General features: G+C 38.7%; 1 protein-coding gene across 1 annotated transcript in view; it reads right to left on the bottom strand.

The window, feature by feature from the left end:
* zzef1 (zinc finger, ZZ-type with EF hand domain 1) overlaps positions 1-19531 on the bottom strand; it is an 80513-nt gene that overhangs the window by 33737 nt on the left and 27245 nt on the right. The window contains exons 13-30 of the mRNA XM_028467000.1: positions 18576-18794; positions 16637-16728; positions 13674-13903; positions 13453-13586; positions 10867-10937; positions 10662-10776; positions 9263-9428; positions 7507-7628; positions 7297-7419; positions 6133-6302; positions 5957-6038; positions 4062-4263; positions 3805-3938; positions 3477-3717; positions 3319-3398; positions 1950-2037; positions 1417-1870; positions 223-387 (exon numbers count right to left, since the gene is read on the bottom strand). Coding sequence (XP_028322801.1) covers positions 223-387; positions 1417-1870; positions 1950-2037; positions 3319-3398; positions 3477-3717; positions 3805-3938; positions 4062-4263; positions 5957-6038; positions 6133-6302; positions 7297-7419; positions 7507-7628; positions 9263-9428; positions 10662-10776; positions 10867-10937; positions 13453-13586; positions 13674-13903; positions 16637-16728; positions 18576-18794 — 2888 coding nt within the window. The remainder of the gene's footprint in view (positions 1-222; positions 388-1416; positions 1871-1949; positions 2038-3318; positions 3399-3476; positions 3718-3804; positions 3939-4061; positions 4264-5956; positions 6039-6132; positions 6303-7296; positions 7420-7506; positions 7629-9262; positions 9429-10661; positions 10777-10866; positions 10938-13452; positions 13587-13673; positions 13904-16636; positions 16729-18575; positions 18795-19531) is intronic.

Raw genomic sequence — 19531 nt, 5'->3', positions numbered from 1 at the left:
GCACGAGCTCATCTTTGTTGAATTTATGCAGCATAGCTCTGACAGCTGGCAAAAATAGGTCTGTGTGTCTGTTGCAGCGGTCTCCGTTATGCAGCAGTGATGGATCGCAGAACCATACAGCGGAAATTGACACATTGACTATCAACTCCATTACTGTTACGCAGAAGATATGCATCCAGTGGAAAATGGTGCCAACATCTCCAAAGCAGCAGGCCTACGTACCTTGTGAAATCTTTCTGGCACGCCAGCAGCTCCTGCAGGAACAGAATACAGGGAGCTTGGAAGAGATGTGGCTGTCCCAGGGAAATCAAACACTGCTGCACCTCCTCCAGCATCTTACACACACTCAGAGCCTGAGCTCTGCTCAGGGACAGCGTCTGTAGAATGCTGTGGAAAGAACAGACGAGCAGTTAGAATGATTGGCATAAAGGTATTAATCAAATGCATAACTGCCGTGCATGGTTAAAGGTAAAGAACAGACTTATTGCATCACTTCTTTTTATTAAAAAAAAAAATTCTGCAACTCAACAGCCAAGGGTTTCATTTAAATGATTGTCTTTTAGTTCTGATGAACATGCATATAAAACAAGGCATACCATGGAAGGGAGATTTACTCTACCAAAAGCAAAGACAAATAAAATGAAAAGTACTGTTGGGTACTGGGCCATGGTATCATGGAATGCTCTTCCAGCTCTTCTTAGCTGTACCCTCACACTAAAGGGACATAGTTTGGGACCTGCCTTTCCCCCCCCCTTTCTTCTTACCTCCTGTTTCCTTCCACTTCTCATTTTAGAAATATTTGACTCCACAGTTCCCTCGCCCCTGTCCTCCCATGTTATATGTGATTGTCTTTTCATGTTTCTTGGACGTGAGGAAACTGAATAGTAATTTTGTTGCTCTGTAAGATGTGCAATGACAAATATAGATTGATTTTATATTATTCAAGAAAATAAAATCTAAATTAAAAAAACTACTAATTTATTAACAAAACAACTCTCGGTTCCTAATGATGTATAATCAAAGCTACTGAATACAATTAATTAGGGTAAGTTTGATTAGTTTTATGAGATCTATAAATATTGATAAATAATTGTAAATGTATATTAATATATTGTAAATATATATTGCTAAATAACCAATCATCTGATGTTAAAAGCTACATGTTGGAGGAATTTTTAAGTGGAACTAGGTCCGACTGCATGAATGTTGTTTTTGTTTTGTACATTGTTTCTGTTGTTTGCTTGCTTTGTTGTGTGATGTGTTATATGTAATTTTAATTGCACTAATAAGACAATTGTGTTTGGTGTGGACTCCGGGAAAAGTAGCAATGGCTCTAACCAAAGCTAATGAAAATCTAAATAAAAAGACACAAAGGCAGGAAGCACACCACTGTCTCAGTAAATAGAGGAGAGTCACCTTGCTGCAGAGAGAGCTTGATCCTTAATGAAGTTCAGGATGTGTTTGACTATCGGGTATCGATCCTTGACTGATGGACTCATACGAGGTTCTTCGATGGAGCGGCAGGACAACAGTCGGAGGCGAGCGCGGCTAAAGGGAGCTTTCCGGGGTAATCCGGAGGGGGACGCTGGCTCTGCAGCTCCAGGTGACTTAGGCTTGGTCTGTCCAGCAGAGGGCACATGTGCTGCTTGTGCACCCGATGGCTGATGAGCTTTGGCCTCACTGTCCTCAGGTTCTGAGTTCTGCAGAGCTAGAGATGGGCTGGCCTGGAAGTCGGCTGACGACACTGAATCGGAGCGCACGGGGAATGTTCTGATGCCCTCTGGAGGTCTGGGGGTGTCGCTGTCCTGTAGCAGACTCCCACAGGGAGCAAACCTGAAGAGCAGCAGACTCTTCTCGATGCACATCTCAGCTGCAACAGAAACCAGAAGTGTTCGTTAAGGTCTGACGACAGGAGAGAGCAAAGCTGAGATTTCACATCAAAACATTACCCAGCGTCTCCATGGTAACCTCGCCATGACCTTCCTTCTCATCAGCCACATTCATTTTGCCAACAAGGTATCTCTGCTTCATCTCCAGCTGAAAAAAATCAATAAGTTTATTTTTACACAAGTTTATCTATCGCTAGCAAGAAGTTTCAGTCACTTTTACTTTAAACATACAATCATACCATACGAGACAGTAAGGCCATTTTTTCTCTATATCAGTGGTTCTTAAACTTTTTGGCTCTAGTCCCCCTTTTCTCTTATTTCTGAATGTAAGTCCCCCCTTTGTCCGACTACAACATGTTGCTTAGAAAACTCTTCAAAAACAACCATAGATCATAATGATGGAATGAACAAGTGATGACACACATTTTAAAGAATCTCATTTTGTAAATAAGTGGAATGAAACAGTATTTAGTGCAGTGACCCCATTTTGATCTCAAGAATTTCTGTTGACTATTTTTTTTTTCCAGAATTAGTTTTTGACCATGTTTGAGCTCAGATTTTTTTATACTGCATTTTAGTTTAACTTGAATTATATTTCACAAAGTGGAAGTATAGAAATACAGCTGTTTAAGAGTGGATGTTTTCTTAATTTAAAAAAAAAAAGAACAATGTTTAAAATATTTCAAAAATCTGTTTTAATTTTTCAGAAGTTTCAGGCGACCCCATTTAAACTCCAGGCGACCCCAAGGTTGAAAAACGATGGTTTAGTGGCTCCTGAATAGATTTATTTCTATAGTTTTTATCATTTCTGGTCATCTCACACCTGGTGTAGGACCAACACTGACAATTAATTGTTCATTCACACTCTCTTAAGTAACCCCTGTAGGGCCATCTCGAGTACACGCACCCCCATATGAGAAACACTGTACACTCTACTCTTTGCCCGTACATCGCATCATCAACTTAACATGTCCTACAGAGGCCCTCTACTTTGCTACATGGCTTCAGGTTAAGGTCTGAAGGAGTACGGGACTGTGTAAAGTTTGTGAACCACTGGTCTATGCCTTTTCACAATGATTACAATCCATGTGTAATATGTATGTGTACAGTATATATGTTTTCATTTTGTATTTCTTTTTTGATTTTCAATTATTATTTTGTTGAATATTTTCATTGTCTTTTGATATTGATTTTTATGTACTTCGTTTAAATATTATTTTTCGTTTAATTGTTCATTTTGTGTTTGTTTATTAGCCGTAATTTTAAGTTGTTTGTCTTTGTTGAAAGGGGTGGAACAAGCCTTTTGGCCCTTTTCCCTCCTTGCATATTTAATGTTTTTTCTTTAATGTGTGCTAAATAAATAAATAAATAAGTGAAATGAAAAGTCATTGAGATGATTGAGCATCAAACTCAGAGCTGTAACACTTACCATCCATGTTCTGATACCATCTGCCAGACTGTAGACCTGCAGCAGCTCCTCACTCATACATGATTTACACTCATGATGAACTAAACACACAAAGCGTTACAATTAAAAAAGTGAACCACCAACAAACGGCTCTCTGTTTCCTCTGAGGCGAGGGTTACCGTAGGCCTTCAGGGCAGAGTTGAGGCTGGGCGTGTGGTGAACCATGGCAGCCCAAATGGCATTGACGGCTTGGTCCGTCTTTGACCCGACAGCAATTTCATTCCTAGTTGGCTGCTGTCGACATGAGTGCATGATGGTTTTCATCAGCTCTGTCCTATTGTTGGTGGATTCCTGAGATGGATTCCAGCGTGCAAAGTCTTCCAGGAAGCACGTCAACTGTTCATGAGTCCAGTTGTTTGTCTGAAAAACCAAAACGAGTGCAGAAGAAGAGCTTTGAAGCAATATCATTATTCAAAAGTCATATTGTGATGATTTTGTTTACTTCACCTCTTCTGTTGCTGGTTTTGTCCTGTTCATTTGTCTTGTTTCACACAACCCGTGTCTCAGAATGGGTTTCCACAGAGGTGACGACTGTACGTGGGACATCTCTGCTGAAGGAAGCTCCTTCACAGTGCGCACCTCTACAATCAAAGATTATGAATTACATTCATTTATTCATTAATGTTTCTTTGTTTTCTAAACATTACTTGGATCATTTCTTTATTTTTTTTTAATGTATGAGTTGGGTGTAGAGGATCTCTCACCATGAGGAGATTTTAGAGCCAGAGTTCTGGAGGCGAGGCGACCCATGAGACGAGCAACCAGCAGCTGCAGGTCAGACATCCATGAGATTGTGATGTCAGGCAGACCCAAGGCCGTCACTGTGAACTTGTAACCCCACTCATTGTTGCTGCTGTCTGAGTGGAAGAGGAACTGCAGCTGAGGGCCGGCGTCAAATGTCACTTTCTGAAGGAACGAAACAGATACGAGTGAGGAAACATTGAAGCTGCTGGAGACGATTATTTTTTTAAATCAGGTAGTGGCATCATAGATCAATACATCCTCAAAAACAAAAAGATGCAATAGGTTTTTTAATTTTTTCACTATAAACACTCCCAGTTTGTTCCCGGCATTCTCAGTGATATGACCTCACTCCGCAAAACATTCAAATTTGACCGGATTCAGATCTTTCCGTGTATACCTCAAACAAGACCAGATTTGGATTTTGCTGTTTGAACCCAAAAATAAACATCCACTATTGTTTTGCATGAACTTTCAGTTCATGCAAAACACCAGAAATGTGTTAAAAGTCATTTTGGCAGACACAAGAAATCACAGTAAAAATAAAGTAAAGGGTCGCCAGATGCTTTTAGGAAACAGACAATTTTTTTGAACAATTTGAGCCCATTTTTGCTTATTTTTACCCTTTTTCTGCACAATTATACCAAACTTGCCATATTTTCATCACTTTTTCTTGTCATATGCGTTTTTGCTACATTACTCCCATTTCTACCACTTCTCCATCACATTTAAATACCTTTTCTGCCCATTTTTTCCACTTTCAAGACATTTTTAGCACTTAAACCCTTTTCACCACTTTTCCACCTAATGTAACATATGTTGACCCATTATTGTCACTTTGAACCTATTTTCACCATATTTCATGCTTATTTTTGCAAATGTAACCACATTCACGGTTTGCCATGCCTATTATTTCCCAGTTGAAAATAATTGTTCCAACTTTTTCATGCCACTTTTAAGCCAATATTCACCCTTTGAACCCTTTTTACCCTTTCTGTCTGTTTTTGGCAACTTTTAACTTATTTCAGTGGTTTTTAAAATCCCATTTCACCTTCTTTTCTTGTCACTTTTACCTCATGTTATTTCTGAGTAAAACAAAGATTTACATTTTTAATATGATTATATACTATGGCACAAGTAACAATAAACTTCCTGTATAACAGCAGATATTATTCAGATAAATAAATAAATGTGTTTATCACTGATTCATAGAACAATAGACCATCATTTTGCTGACTTTATGGATGGACCCCAAAAATCTCTCCCCTTTTTTCCCCCTTATATCGTCTCCACATGACTTTTCTTCAATATTCATGTATGTGTTCAACCACCTTCAGGTCTAGTGGGGGTCCCTGGTCTATGGATCTGAGAACCACTGTTCTACGGGACTTCACATCCAAAACATTTTTGACAATGTCAATAAACCAAGAGTTTAATATTAATGGCTTGGATTTACTGTATATAGCACTTTAAAGTGCGTACAGAAACCATTATTCATTCACAATAGTCATACCGGTGGTGGTAAGCTACAATATAGACTGACAAAAGCGTGGCTGCCATTTCGCGCCTACATTCATGCACAATTCATACAAGGCAATGCAGGTAAAGGGAATGCCCAAGGACACAACAACAATGACTCGGATAGAGCTGGATTCGAACCCCAAACCCTTCGATTATTGGACGCCCTACTCTACCACTGATCCACGGTCGCCTCCTTTTTTTTTACGCTATTTCAATTTTTTGGATCTTGGATTTATTGATCTATAAATCCTACACTATGACTTTATCTGATAAAAAACACTATCACCTCCAGAAGCTTTAAGTCACGACCCACCCCATGTGCTCTTTATTGCCTTACCTTTGGCCACTTCTCAGTTCCAACCTTCATGTCATAGCGGACTTTTCCCCCTCTAGAATCAGTGAACTCTAGATAGTCGTACCTGTGAGTAACACACATTTAGAAAGTTAAACCCCAATAGGAGGTAGTTTTTTTGTTTTTTTTTTATATAAAAATGGCTTTCTTCTTTTTGGTACCTCTTCTCTGTCTCACATCGCTCATCAAACTCCAGCTCAAAGGAAGTGGCCCCGGGGCAGGCAAAGATGGTGGTCTCATGGCGACTGTTCTCATAGTTATGAGGTGACTCCATGTTCCAGGTCCTCAGCACCACAGGCTGCTGAGGCTGATGCCAGCTCTCCTGATCCACCTTCACAGGACACAAGGGGAGTTTTAGTGCCCTCCACTGGTGTGTGTGTGTGTGTGTGTGTGTGTGTGTGTGTGTGTGTGTGTGTGTGTGTGTGTGTGTGTGTGTGGTACTGGGGAAAATACACTCACAGGTACACATAAAGATACTTCATTCACCCTAAGCTCTATTCACACTGTGGTATGATGGCTGCACGGTGCCAGAGAGAAAGGGCGCAGCTGTGGTGGAGTGTTGTAAACTTACTAAAGTACGCAGACATTTAGAGCTACAGGTGTCAGGATTAACAAGAGCACCGCTTAATTTAACAATCAATGATCTAATAAAATGCAGACTTGATTTACACTGAATTTTAACTACTTCTACTGAATTAATTCAAGGCCATTTGATTGAAACTAAACCTCTAATCCAGAGATGGGCCAATAAAATGAGGATCGCATTATCAATTTTGTATGTTGGTCACCAATTTTGTCATTTAGTCGTTTTGTATATTTTTGTTGTTTCTGTGTGTTTTTGTTATTTATTGTATTTTTGGAGTCATTTTGTAAATTTTCTACATTTTTGTCATTGTTTTTGGAGTCATTTAGTAAATTTTACGGGTTTTTGTAGTTGTTTTTCTGTGTTTTTAGAGTCAATTTGTATATTTCTTCGTCATTTTGTGTATTTCTGTTATTTAGTGTGTTTTTAGTGTCATTTTGTAAATTGTATGCATTTTTGTGTGTATTTCTGTTATTTAGTATGTTTCTTCAGGTTTTGGGCAGTGGATCACATGACCTACAATGTGTCCATGTCCGAATGAAATAAAACCTTCAAGAAGTTCTGCACAATGGAGCTGTACATTTCTTAAAAATATATTATTTTTGTGTTTTAGTCCTATTTTGGTGTTTTATTGTACAAGTATGTACCATCCTATTTAATCAGTCTTCTTGTGCCTATTCTACGGATATTTTCTCCTTTAAAAAGTCCCTGTTTTGAGGTTTTGAAGTCTAAGAAGACTGACCTTAGAGAAGATGTCTCCAGCGTCTGTTGACAATCGTTTGATTAGCTCCACCAGAGAGGAGAAGCTCTTCAGTAGCTCACTGTGTGGGATGTCCAGAGAGCACAGCTCCAGGAGGAAAATCATCTGCCAAAAACAAAATAAAACACTCGATTGGCAAATGCTCATCTAAATGTGTGTAAGCAGGACTTCAGAATAGAAAGAAGGCTTTACCAGCTGTCTAAAGACTGTGGCCAGGATGGAGCTGCCCAGTTTGGCAGTGATGTTAGTGCTGCTGTATCTCTCCAGGAGGGAACCCAAGATGGTTTTGATACTTCCTAGGAACTGTTGGACATCTATTAAAAAAAAAAAAAAAAAAGCTTTTGTGTGAGTGACCAGTTGCATTTTAAACCGAGCAATATTGAATTATCAAGAATGCTGAGTGGTTTTCTTTCAATTTAATGTCCTATTTAGCTAAATCCCCATTAATGACTGCCATATACCACAGCACCAAACAGGAAGCACTTTAAAGGGTATCAAGTTTGTATATTAACTCATTCAGTGCCAGCCATTGTTAGAATTTCAACCCCTCTCAGTGCCAGCCATTTTAGAGCATTTTGACTGATTTCTAAAGACCCACAGAATATCTTGTACTATGACAATCTGACACCTGATTCTGAAAGATTAAAGTCTCTACTTTCATCAAAAAAAAAGTTTGTAGCTTGTTTAGTTCTTCCGTAATCAGCAGTTGAATAGAGCAAGTTTTACACAAATTGCCAGTTTCAGAGCAAACTTTTTCTAAAAAAATCTGTCAGTGACTTTGAAGTATTTTTTTTTTTGCTTTATTGAAAACTGTAACATCTGAACATTGGTTTTCTTCAGCATCAACTCTTGCAGCACTATTTTCTGTCTCGTAAACTCCTTTTCTCTCCCTCTGAGCTCTGCCCATCATGGGTGATCTCTCATCCAAAGAGAGATGGATGCTGCTGCTACCTACATGTCACATGTTATTTTGCCATCTGGCTCACAGTTGAATGTTTTGCTTACTGTATTTTGCTTTCAAAATACAGTAAGCATAATCTCCCTCGTCCCTGCTTCTTCCTCCTTAGCTAATGGTAGCATCAGTGGCTAATCTCACATCTAAAGGTACGTTGCTTTTCTCGTCAATGGCACTGAGTGAGTTAAAAGGGACATATTATGAAAAATCCACTTTTGCAGTGTTTTTGAACACACATGAGGTAACTTGAGTGTCCACTGGCACATAAAATGTGAATTAAATCCATCCGGTTGTTTGTCTGTGGTCCGTATAAATCTTATAACACAGAGAAAATTGCTCCTGCCGCTGGTAACTCCACCCATGGACTCCACCCCCAACCTGATGAAACCATTTGCAAAAGTCCGCAATTGTTTTTCATGCAGGTGAAGGAGCGAACGCGACTGTAGCGACTGCAGTCTCTTGTGATGAGTCGCTAGAACATAGTGGTGCTTTTTGGTCACTTCATCGCTCCAGTGACTCCGTGTGTGTGTGTGTGTGCGTGTGTGCGTGTGTGTGTGCGTGTGTGCGTGTGTGTGTGTGTGTGTGTGTGTGTGTGTGTGTGTGTGTGTGTGTGTGTGTGTGTAAAGCCGGTGACAGGGGAGAGAGAGGGCTGATCACTTCCTCTCCGGCCATACGTTTACAGCACTTATAGACAGCGCCGCTTTTACTGTTTAAATTATCAACTTAATAGGCTACTAAAGGATGAGCTCACTCAGAATGTAGGCTTATTTAATTTTGCAGTTAAGTTGAAGAAGTGTCTAGCCTCCTGCTGGAGCCGTGTCACTGTAGTGGGTAGGATGGGCAGCTGCCTCGGCTCTACAGACTGTGAAGGACGGGGGATTTGTCGCTTGAAAAGTTCAAATTTTTCAACTTTGAGCGACTTGGTTGCACAGGACCTAGTCGCCGGAATCACGCAAGTCGGAGCGCTTGAAGGGAGTTCGCAATAAAACTCACATTTGAGAAGTATTTGCCTGGCAAGCTCCATGGCCACAGCAGTGGAAGCACCACCTTTGAGCTGCAGGTAGCACCAGGAGAGCAGACTGCCCTGCAGAGCCCAAAACAGAGAGAGCAGCACCATCCGGCTGGCGCCTCCGCTTTCATCCACCATCATTACTTCACACTGAGGGATAAGAGAGAGAGGATTAGAGTCAGACAGAGGTGCCAAAAGTACTAGTCTTCAGTACTTAAGTAAAAGTATAGATACTTGGTAAAAGTAAAAGTATTGAAGTTGCTCCCTTACTTGAGTAAAAGTAAAAAAGTACATGCCACTAAATGTTCCTAAGTAAAAAGTAAAACAAATGTCCCTTCAATAATAAGACAGGAATTTTTAAGAACTTGTAGAAAACTGGTACATGGAAATAAATTAAATCTGTTACCTTTGAATACCTGAATTTAGCACTTATAATAAATACAATTTGTAAATAAAATGTTTTAAGCAAAAGAATACAAATGCTCAATTAAACCCAGAGCAGACCTGCCAAACAGAAAAGAGCTCTAACTACCAAAATTTAGCATCTTTTTACGTCATCTTTACAGGTATTAAAAGTAACAAGCTCATTTTTAAAGTGTAAGCAGTAGAAAGTACAGATATTTGTTTAAAAAAGTGAAGAGTAAAAGTAAAGTCGCCAAAAAAAGAAATACTCTAGTAAAGTACAAATACCAGAAAAACTACTCAAGTACAGTAACAAAGAAATAATCTGTTTCTGTTGTAATCATAATTGAGTTGTAATTGAGGTCAAATAATTGACTTTGTAATTGTAATCGTCATGAAAATTCTATATGAACCGTCAATTACAATTTAATTAAATGCAAACCTTGGGAACCACGTTACAGTTCTATGGCTTACACATATAAAATAAAAATATGTTTCATATCAAGCTTTCCCATTACATGTCAGTTCTCTTTAGGATTATTTTATGATTTTAAGAAAAAAAATTATAATCTGGGGGTATACTGACAGAAAAAAAGGTTTAGAAACTTAAACCAAAAATATTAATACCAAAAGATGAAAAACAAATTAGATGATAGATTGTATCTTTTAGTGTATTTTACAGCTGATGTAAAACATGGGTCAAAAATGACCCGTTATCATGAGAGATGCTAACAGAAAGCTAACACAAGTGGAAGGATATGTTTCATGGGGTTATTTATTAAAGGCTCAGAAATTGTAAATAATAATAATCAAACTTTAGTAATTTAGAATGTAATTGTAATTAACTTTCAGGGGGAAAATAATAATTCCAGTCACTAATTATTGTTGAGTTGTAATTGAATATGGACAATTGAATGAAAAAATGTAATTGACCCTACCCCTGCAGTTAGATTTACACCCAACTACTGAGGATGAACTCACCTCTCTCATTGCCACCAGTAGCAAAGTGTCCATGACTGAGAGGATGGGGCTGATGTCAAAGTCTGAAGGAGCTCCTTTGGGAGGGAGCAGCAGGAGGCCACTTGGGTCCTGGTCACTGCACACACGCACGCACACACAGAGATAAAACCTGGCTGTTATCTAACAGAGCCGAGCTGTGATCAACAACACTGTCACATAAGCTCACCTGTAATAACTACACAGAGACTCAAACGTCACCTTCACTGACTCCGGTTGATCCTCTTCAGTTATATTCTTCTGCAAAAGGAAGTTCCTACATGTTACAATCACTCTGACTTTGATGAGGATAATAAATGCGTTGGAATGGCATCTAAAGCTGCTAGAGACCATACTTTTTTTTTTTTAAATCAGAAAAAGATAGTGTCAGACTCATAGATCAATGTAAACACTCGGTTTATTGAAATTATCAGAAAAGTTTTGTGCATTGCATTGTGGGATGTGGAGATCCCTTAGACCACATGTATCAAAGTCAACGCCAGGGGCCAAATCCGGCCATTTAGTGCAGGGGTTCTCAACCTTGGGATCAGGAGCCCATTTGGGGTTGCGAGACACTGGGAGGGGGTCAACTATGAATTATTTCTGAACAATTTGAGCCCATTCTTGCTTATTTTTTTTTACTCTTTTACTGTAACTACACCAAGCATGCCATATTTTAACCTATTTTCATAACTTTTTCTGGCCACAATGCATTTTGCTACATTACTCCCATTTCTGCCACTTCTCCATCAAACTTCAATGCCTTTTCTGCACATTTTTTCCACTTTCAAGACATTTTAGGCACTTATAAACCTTTTCCAACACTTTTCACCATAATTCATGCTTATTTGTGCCAATTTAACCACATTCATGATTTGTCCATAATTTGCTAGTTTGAACTAAATGTTCTTACTAATTGTTCCAATATTGAAACTTTAAACCCCTTTTCTGTCCGTTTTTGGCCACTCCAATTTGCAACTTTTAAACAATTTCTGTGGTTTTTAAAATCCCATTTCACCACCTTTCCCAATGTGAATACTTCACAAATTTCCCTATATACAGTGGGGCTAAAAAATATTTAGTCAGCCACCAATTGTGCAAGTTCTCCCACTTAAAAAGATGAAAGAGGCCTGTAATTTTCATCATAGGTATACCTCAACTATGAGAGACAAAACGAGGAAAAAATCCAGAAAATCACATTGTAGGATTTTTAATGAATGAACTGGTAAATCACAAATCTGTAAATTCTTCTTTAAGAGGCTCCTCTCTCCTCCACTAATTACCTGTATTAATAACACTTGTTTGAACTGGTTATCAGTATAAAAGACACCTGTCCACAACCTCAAACAGTCACACTCCAAACTCCACTATGACCAAGACCAAAGAGCTGTCAAAGGACACCAGAAACATAATAGTAGACCTGCACCAGGCTGGGAAGACTGAATCTGTGATAGGTAAGCAGCTTGGTGTGAAGAAATCAACTGTGGGAGCAAATATTAGAAAATGGAAGACATACAAGACCACTGATAATCTCCCTCTATCTGGGGCTCCACGCAAGATCTCACACCACATGGAGGGACCTAGTGAATGACCTGCAGAGAGCTGGGACCAAAGTAACAAAGGCTACCATCAGTAACACACTACGCCGCCAGGGACTCAAATCCTGCAGTGCCAGACGTGGCCCCCTGCTTAAGCCAGTACATGTCAGGACCCATCTGAGGTTTGCTAGAGAGCATTTGGATGATCCAGAAAAAGATTGGGTGAATGGCATATGGTCAGATGAAACCAAAATACAACTTTTTGGTAAAAACTAAACTTGTTGTGTTTGGAGTAGAAAGAAAACCGTACCTACTGTAAAGCATGGGAGTGGTAACATCATGCTTTGGGACTGTTTCTCTGCAAAGGGACCAGGATGACTGATCCATGTAAAGGAAAGAATGAATGGGGCCATGTATCATGAGATTTTGTAAAAGTAAAAACCTCCTTTCATCTTCAATGCCCTTGCTGATGGAACGTGGCTGGGTCTTTCAGAACGACAATGATCCAAACACATCGCACGGGCAACAAAGGAGTGGCTTAGTAAGAACCATTTCAAGGTCCTGGAGTGGCCTAGCCAGTCTCCAGATCTCAACCCCATAAAAAATCTTTGGAGGGAGTTGAAAGTCCGTGTTGCCCGTCCGTGAGCGACAGCCCCAAAACATCACTGCTCTCGAGGAGATCTGCATGGAGGAATGGGCCAAAATAGCAGCACAAGTGTGTGAAAACCTTGTGAAGACTTACAAAAACGTTTGACCTCTGTCATTGCCAACAAAGGGTACATTACAAAGTATTGAGATGAACTTTTGTTATTGACCAAATACTTATTGTCCACCATAATTTGCAAATAAATTCATTAAAAATCATACAATTGTGTTTTCTGGATTTTTTTTTCTTATTTTGTCTCTCCTAGTTGAGGTTTACCTATGATGAAAATTACAGGCATCTCATCTTTTTAAGCGGGAGAACTTGCACAATTGGTGGCTGATTAAATACTTTTTTGCCACACTACAGTATACATCCGGGTATTTCTAGCATACTCAATCTTTTCATACTATCTAATGTGAACGCACTACATACTCATTTTGATGTCAGACTTAGTATGAGTCGTATGTTAGTATGATATTTACACACCATATGTCTTTATCTGATTTAAAAAAGCTTTCTTTAAACTAGCTTGGGGGCTAAACCACTACATTACAGCACCTAAAAAAACAGCATTTTGATCCCATTGACTCACCATCATGTGAAAAAGCTTGTCCCGTCTGACGTGTTTGTCAGGAAAGAAAACAGCAGCTCCTTTAAGAATAGCCGTGACCATCTCCTTGTGTACCGCTTTCTCCACTGACGTCCTGCCCTCTGGACCGTCCACCACTGCAACATTAAAAACACCAACATTAGTGTTTAAAATGATCTGTACACAGCAGTGAGTCTCTTCTGTGGGAGCTGATGCGTTCTTACTCTGGCACAGGTGGGAGTAGAACTGTGGCACAGCTTTCAAAGAGTCGTTTAGAGGCTCAGCGCTACTGGATGTGGACGGTGTGGGTGCAGCTTCTGCTGTAGCGCCTTCCTCCGGTCCTTTGGAACCATCCGAGCTCCGGGGCTCCGTCGGGTTGGGCAACAAGGAGAAACAGTTCTGCATTATCTGGAGTAGCAGGATTCTGCTTTTTACCATCTCCTCGTCATCCTCACTGAAATATTTAGACACGCTTTGTTAAAGATCATAAAAGTAATACATACAGTAACCACACATTGCTCTAGTGTAGCAGTGGACGTGTGCAATATTTTCCACCTGAAATATGACATGACAGTAGGGCTGCACAATTAATCGAGTTTTAATCCTGATCATGATTTTGATTGAAAAGATTTAATTAATCTGATCGTCGGCAATATTTACATTTAAAATACGAGCTCTGCACTCTGTAATAATGCATTTATTTTGTTAGACTGGTATATTTTATATTCTTTTTTTTAGGTATAATTCTTATTTAAAGCTTCATTTTGAACTGTAAACTGTACACATACTGTTTGTTTAAATGTAGTGTAATAAAAACACATTTTTTACTCATAACACGATAAATAATTGTGATTATAATCGTGATTACAATATTGATCAAAATTGATTATCATTTTGGCCATAATCGTGCAGCCCTACATGACAGTATATTTAACTAACAGTAATAACCCAAAAGAGGCTATATTTTATAAACTTTCACTAGTAACACAATATTTTGTAGTTTCATTGTATTTATTGAGTTTGTTACCCGGTGTCACGGTCTGAGTTTACCTCGTACTGAGATCGATTATGAGCATGCGCACGACCGGAAAATGAATTTTTGCTAAATCCACTGTGATTTTTGCTACTTCCGCCGTCCTGAGTGATTGACAATCTAAGTCAACAACTTGAGTAAAGTAATAGTGTCTCATGTAGCAATGTCAATACGAATAGGAATAGTTTATTCTCCAAATAAACATGATTATAAAACATAATATACATTGCTTAACCTAATGTAACTTTACAATAATAAGCCGTTTGGTTGATTTTTTTTATCGATGGTCGACTAATGTGATCTTTTAAGCATTTTTTAAAATCAGTACAGTAATCTCTGTATGACATTATGCATGGCAATTCCAGCACGAGTACGGAGGTAAACTCAGTCCATGACACCAAGCTGAACAATTTTGGAAAATAATCTAATTGCATATATATATATATATATATATATATATATATATATATATACACATATATACAGTTGTGTGCGAAAGTCAGGGCACCCCTTTAAAAACAGCATATTTTATATATTTAAAAAGTTATATTCATATTTACTGTCTCTCTGGTATATGGGGAAAAAAAGACAATATTGTCAGGAAACATTAATGCATAGTTACATTTTATTTTATAAATTGAACAAAATTACAAAAATGAAAAACATAATTTTGGCATGTGCAAAAGTCGGGGCACCCTACAGCATCAGTACCTTCAGTACTTAGTAACACCCCCTCTGGCAGATATCACAGCTTGTAAACGCTTCTTATAGCCAACAACAAGTCTCTGGATTCTATTATTTGGGATTTTTCCCCATTCTTCCTTGCAAAAGGCTTCCAGTTCTGCAATATTCCTAGGACGTCTTGCATGCACAGCTCTTTTAAGAGCTACCCACAGATTTTCGATAATGTTTAAGTCGGGAGACTGTGAAGGCCATTCCAAAACCTTCAGCTTGCGTTTCTTGAAGTAGTCCATGGGGGATTTGGAGGTATGTTTAGGATCATTATCCTGTTGTAGAAGCCATCCTCTTTTCAGCTTTAGCTTTTATACAGATGCTGTGATATTTGCCTCCAGAATTTGCTGGTATTTAATTGAATCCATTCTTCCCTCCACCCGAGCAATGTTTCCTGTCCCACTGGCTGCAACACAACCCCAAAGCATGATGGATCCACCCCCATATTTAACAGTTGGCAAGGTGTTCTTTTCATGAAATGCTGCTCCTTTTTTTCTCCAAACATACCTTTGCTTATTGTGGCCAAAGAGTTCTATTTTAACTTCATCAGTCCACAGCACTTGTTTCCAAAAGTCATCAGGCTTCTGTAGATGTTCTGTTGCATATTTTTGACGTTGTATTTTATGATGAGGTCGTAGATAAGGTTTTTTTCTACAGACTCTTCCATGAAGGTCTTGTTTGTGCAAGTATCGGCGCACAGTGGAAGGGTGCACCGCCACTCCTGAGTCTGCTAAATCTTCCTGGAGGTCTTTTGAAGTCAAATGTGGGTTTTGGTTTACCTTTCTGACCAGACTACGAGCTGTTCTCTCCGAGAGTTTCCTTGGTCTTCCAGATCTCTTCTTGACCTCCACAGTTCCCCTCACCTGCCATCTCTTAAATATGCCTCGCACTGTGGAAACTGCAAACTGAAAACGCTTTGCTATCTTCTTGTAACCCTCCCCGGCATTGTGGGCATCAATTACTTTCATTTTTTCTGTCTTACACAGCTTCTTAGAGGAACCCATGGTTGCTGAGTGTTTGTACAAGGTTTGTGGAGTCGCCGTATTTAAGAAACCCTCAAATTGGCACCAGCTGGCACTCCCTAATGACAATTGTTGACACATGCTTCAGGACCAATGAGCTGGTAGAGGTCTGAGCTTGTAAAAAGAATCTGACACTTTGAAACTCTCAGGGTGCCCCGACTTTTGCACATGCCAAAATTATGTTTTTCATTTTTGTAATTTTGTTCAATTTATAAAATAAAATGTAACTATGCATTAATGTTTCCTGACAATATTGTCTTTTTTCACATATACCAGAGAGACAGTAAATATGAATATAACTTTTTAAATATATAAAATATGCTGTTTTTAAAGGGGTGCCCTGACTTTTGCACACAACTGTATACTTATATATATATATATTATGTATCATGAGACTTACATCTCCCTGAGTTTACTGTAGAAGGTCCAGAAGAGGTTCAGGTCGAGACCGCTGAAGTCCAGCAAATACTTATGCCTGAAGTTAGAAACGTCCTGCAGAAAAACACACAATAAGAGTCAGAAAAAAGTTTTATTCACCCAGTATGTTCATACATACAAGGAATCTGTTATGGTTACTGGTTTCTACCCAGCCAAAAGAAAAGAACAATTAGAAAAGAACTATAAATATCAAATACATATATATACATAACTACACAATAAAATGACATATTTACAAAAACACTATTTAGACAATATATTAACTCATTCAGTGCCAGCCATTCTCAGATTTTCTACCCCCCTCAGTGCTAGCCGTTTTTGAGCATTTTGACTGATTTTAAAGTCCCACAGAATATTTTCTACTATGACCATCTGAAATCTGAAGATTAAAGCCTCTACTTTCATCAAAAAAAATTATTTGTTTCTGGCTCGGTTCGTTCTTTTGTGATCAGCCGTTGAATAGAGCAAGTTTTACACAAATCTTCAGTTACAGAGCAAAAAGCTGAGAAAACCTGTCAGTGACTTTCAAGCTATTTTTTTTGCACGGAGACCAGGCTTTTGATGGCAAAATTATTATTTATCTTTCTGGGTCAGAGTTGAATAGATTTCTTACTGTATTTTGGCGTTCCTCTAACTTTCTCTCCCATCAGTCTGCACACACACCACTTGCTCTTCCTCCCGGACAGTGTCACTGCGTTCCCCGTTTTTTTTTATTGTTTTATCTCACCATCGCCACATTATCCATAAGTTCCACACATGCTCTGATCGAGTGTGCGCTGCTGGGAACATCAACTCTCCTACGTAGTGCCATTTTCAGTCTCGTAAACGCCTTTTCTCCTCTCCCTCTTAGCTCTGCTGAGCACGGATGATCTCTCATCCAAAGGTGCCGCTACCTCCTACGTGTCACCTATTATTTTGCTATCTGGCTCACAGCCCCCCCACCCGACACGCAGGGATGACCCGTTTGACCCAGTTAGTTGATGGTTTTATCTCACCATCTCAACATTATCAATAATGTACTCAGGACCATACATGTTCTGTGTTAGTATGTGGAGCTGTGAGCTGCTGGATACGTCACAATATCACTCCGTAGCGCCATAATCTCACTCGTTCCTGCTTTGCTGGGTAGCATCAGTGGCTAATCTCTCATCTAAAGGTGTACTGCTGCCATCTTCAGGGCACAGTTGGTCACTACAACACCCCACAGCTTAGATATTGATGAGGGACCTCTGCCAGGGTGTTTTCTAGTAATCCCCGTGAAAAAACGCAAATGACGATGTCAATGGCACTGAGCGTTTGGATTTGAAATGACGAGTTAACTCGTCAATGGCCAATGGCACTGAGTGAGTTAAGAGTAAGCAGGAATGAAAGCATGTAACTAAACTTCATTTTTATTCTTAACATTTTTTAAAACAAATTTTTTTTAGATCTATCAATGCCTTTTTTTTTTTTTTTTTTTTTAAGAAATTGCGTAAAAATAACCCACCTACATTTAAATTCCATAAAATGTGTGGAGAATAAAATACTCAAATATTTATAAGGAAATGGTTCCTTTCTAGTTTGGAGCTGCTACAAAACGGTAACGATGTGTAAATAATTAAAACATGGGAGAGGTGAATGTGGAAGAAATAACTTAATTTGATATGTGTATCAATAATTATTAAAAAAAAAATTACACAACAGATCACTATTTATTACCTTATATTATAGCTAAGTATTATTGAGCGCTAACATTATATATCCAGCATAATATTATGCGATGCACTGCATATGTAAACTTTTTAAACAGAATTAAATACATTTGGTGAATCAGGCTTTTGATGCTATTATTCTAATATGATTAATTTAAAACACTCATACGACTGTTTTACTGTGTGAATGATTTGAAGGTGAGTCGTTACCAGGTCCCGTGTCAGCTGTTGAATGAAGAACAGCGTCTTGTTGAGCAGACAAAGACCTGTGACGGCGTCGCGCTCAAAGCTTTCTCCCTCTGCATTGAGGTCATCCAGATCCTCTAGCTTCTCTGTGCCAGGGCACAGGTAGCCGCTAAAGCCCAGGGACTGCACACCCAGGCGCTCTGCAGAGTCCTGCCTGGTGCACAGGAACTTCACCATCAGGAACTGTCAACGCAGAGAACAACATTACTATTTAAAAAGTACAATAATCCTAAATACTAACAAATACATTTTAAATTTGAGATGACGTGTGTGTTATGAAGTGCAATATACATCTATTTACTAATAATAATAATGTTTTCTCTTGCACTAGCACAGATATAGCCCACTCAGATTTTCTATATTACCATTGGGCTACAGTACCAGGTAAGAAGAACCAGAGAGCACAGTTTTCACTACCTGCATGTCTGTTATTCCATTCAGGGTTGAGCAGATACCAGTTTGTGATAATGGATCTTCTGGGAAATCTCAGGAATTTGAGTTCCTTTCTTTCGTCTTTTTGTTTTATCAATGTGTCATTGTTTGCTGACTTTAAAGCAGAGCTATCGAGCTAATTTTAGTTCAGGGGCAACAGAATTTAGTCAGAGAAAACAAATCATTTCAATATTATCCTGCACTTTTAAAGCCTGATATTCAATAATTACCTGAATTGTTGTAAAAAAAAAAAAAATCTAATAAAACCCAAAATGTAATAACTGGTCAATAATGTAACAAGATGTTGAGCCCAAAACATAAATATTTTTGCAGGCACACATATTTACATATACACATTTGTGTATACTACTACTTTCTTCATTGAAGCAATAAGCCCTTTAATCCATGAATCATTGATGTAATAAAATGATTACACTATTAGAGGAAACATATTTTTCCTGCCCCATAATGTAATAGCAAATGTAAAA

The sequence above is a fragment of the Gouania willdenowi genome, chromosome 14 (assembly GCF_900634775.1).
Source record: "Gouania willdenowi chromosome 14, fGouWil2.1, whole genome shotgun sequence".
Classification (NCBI taxonomy): Eukaryota; Metazoa; Chordata; class Actinopteri; order Blenniiformes; family Gobiesocidae; genus Gouania; species Gouania willdenowi.
The sequence above is the reverse complement of the archived record's forward strand: the minus strand, read 5'-3'. Positions and strand labels throughout refer to the sequence as shown.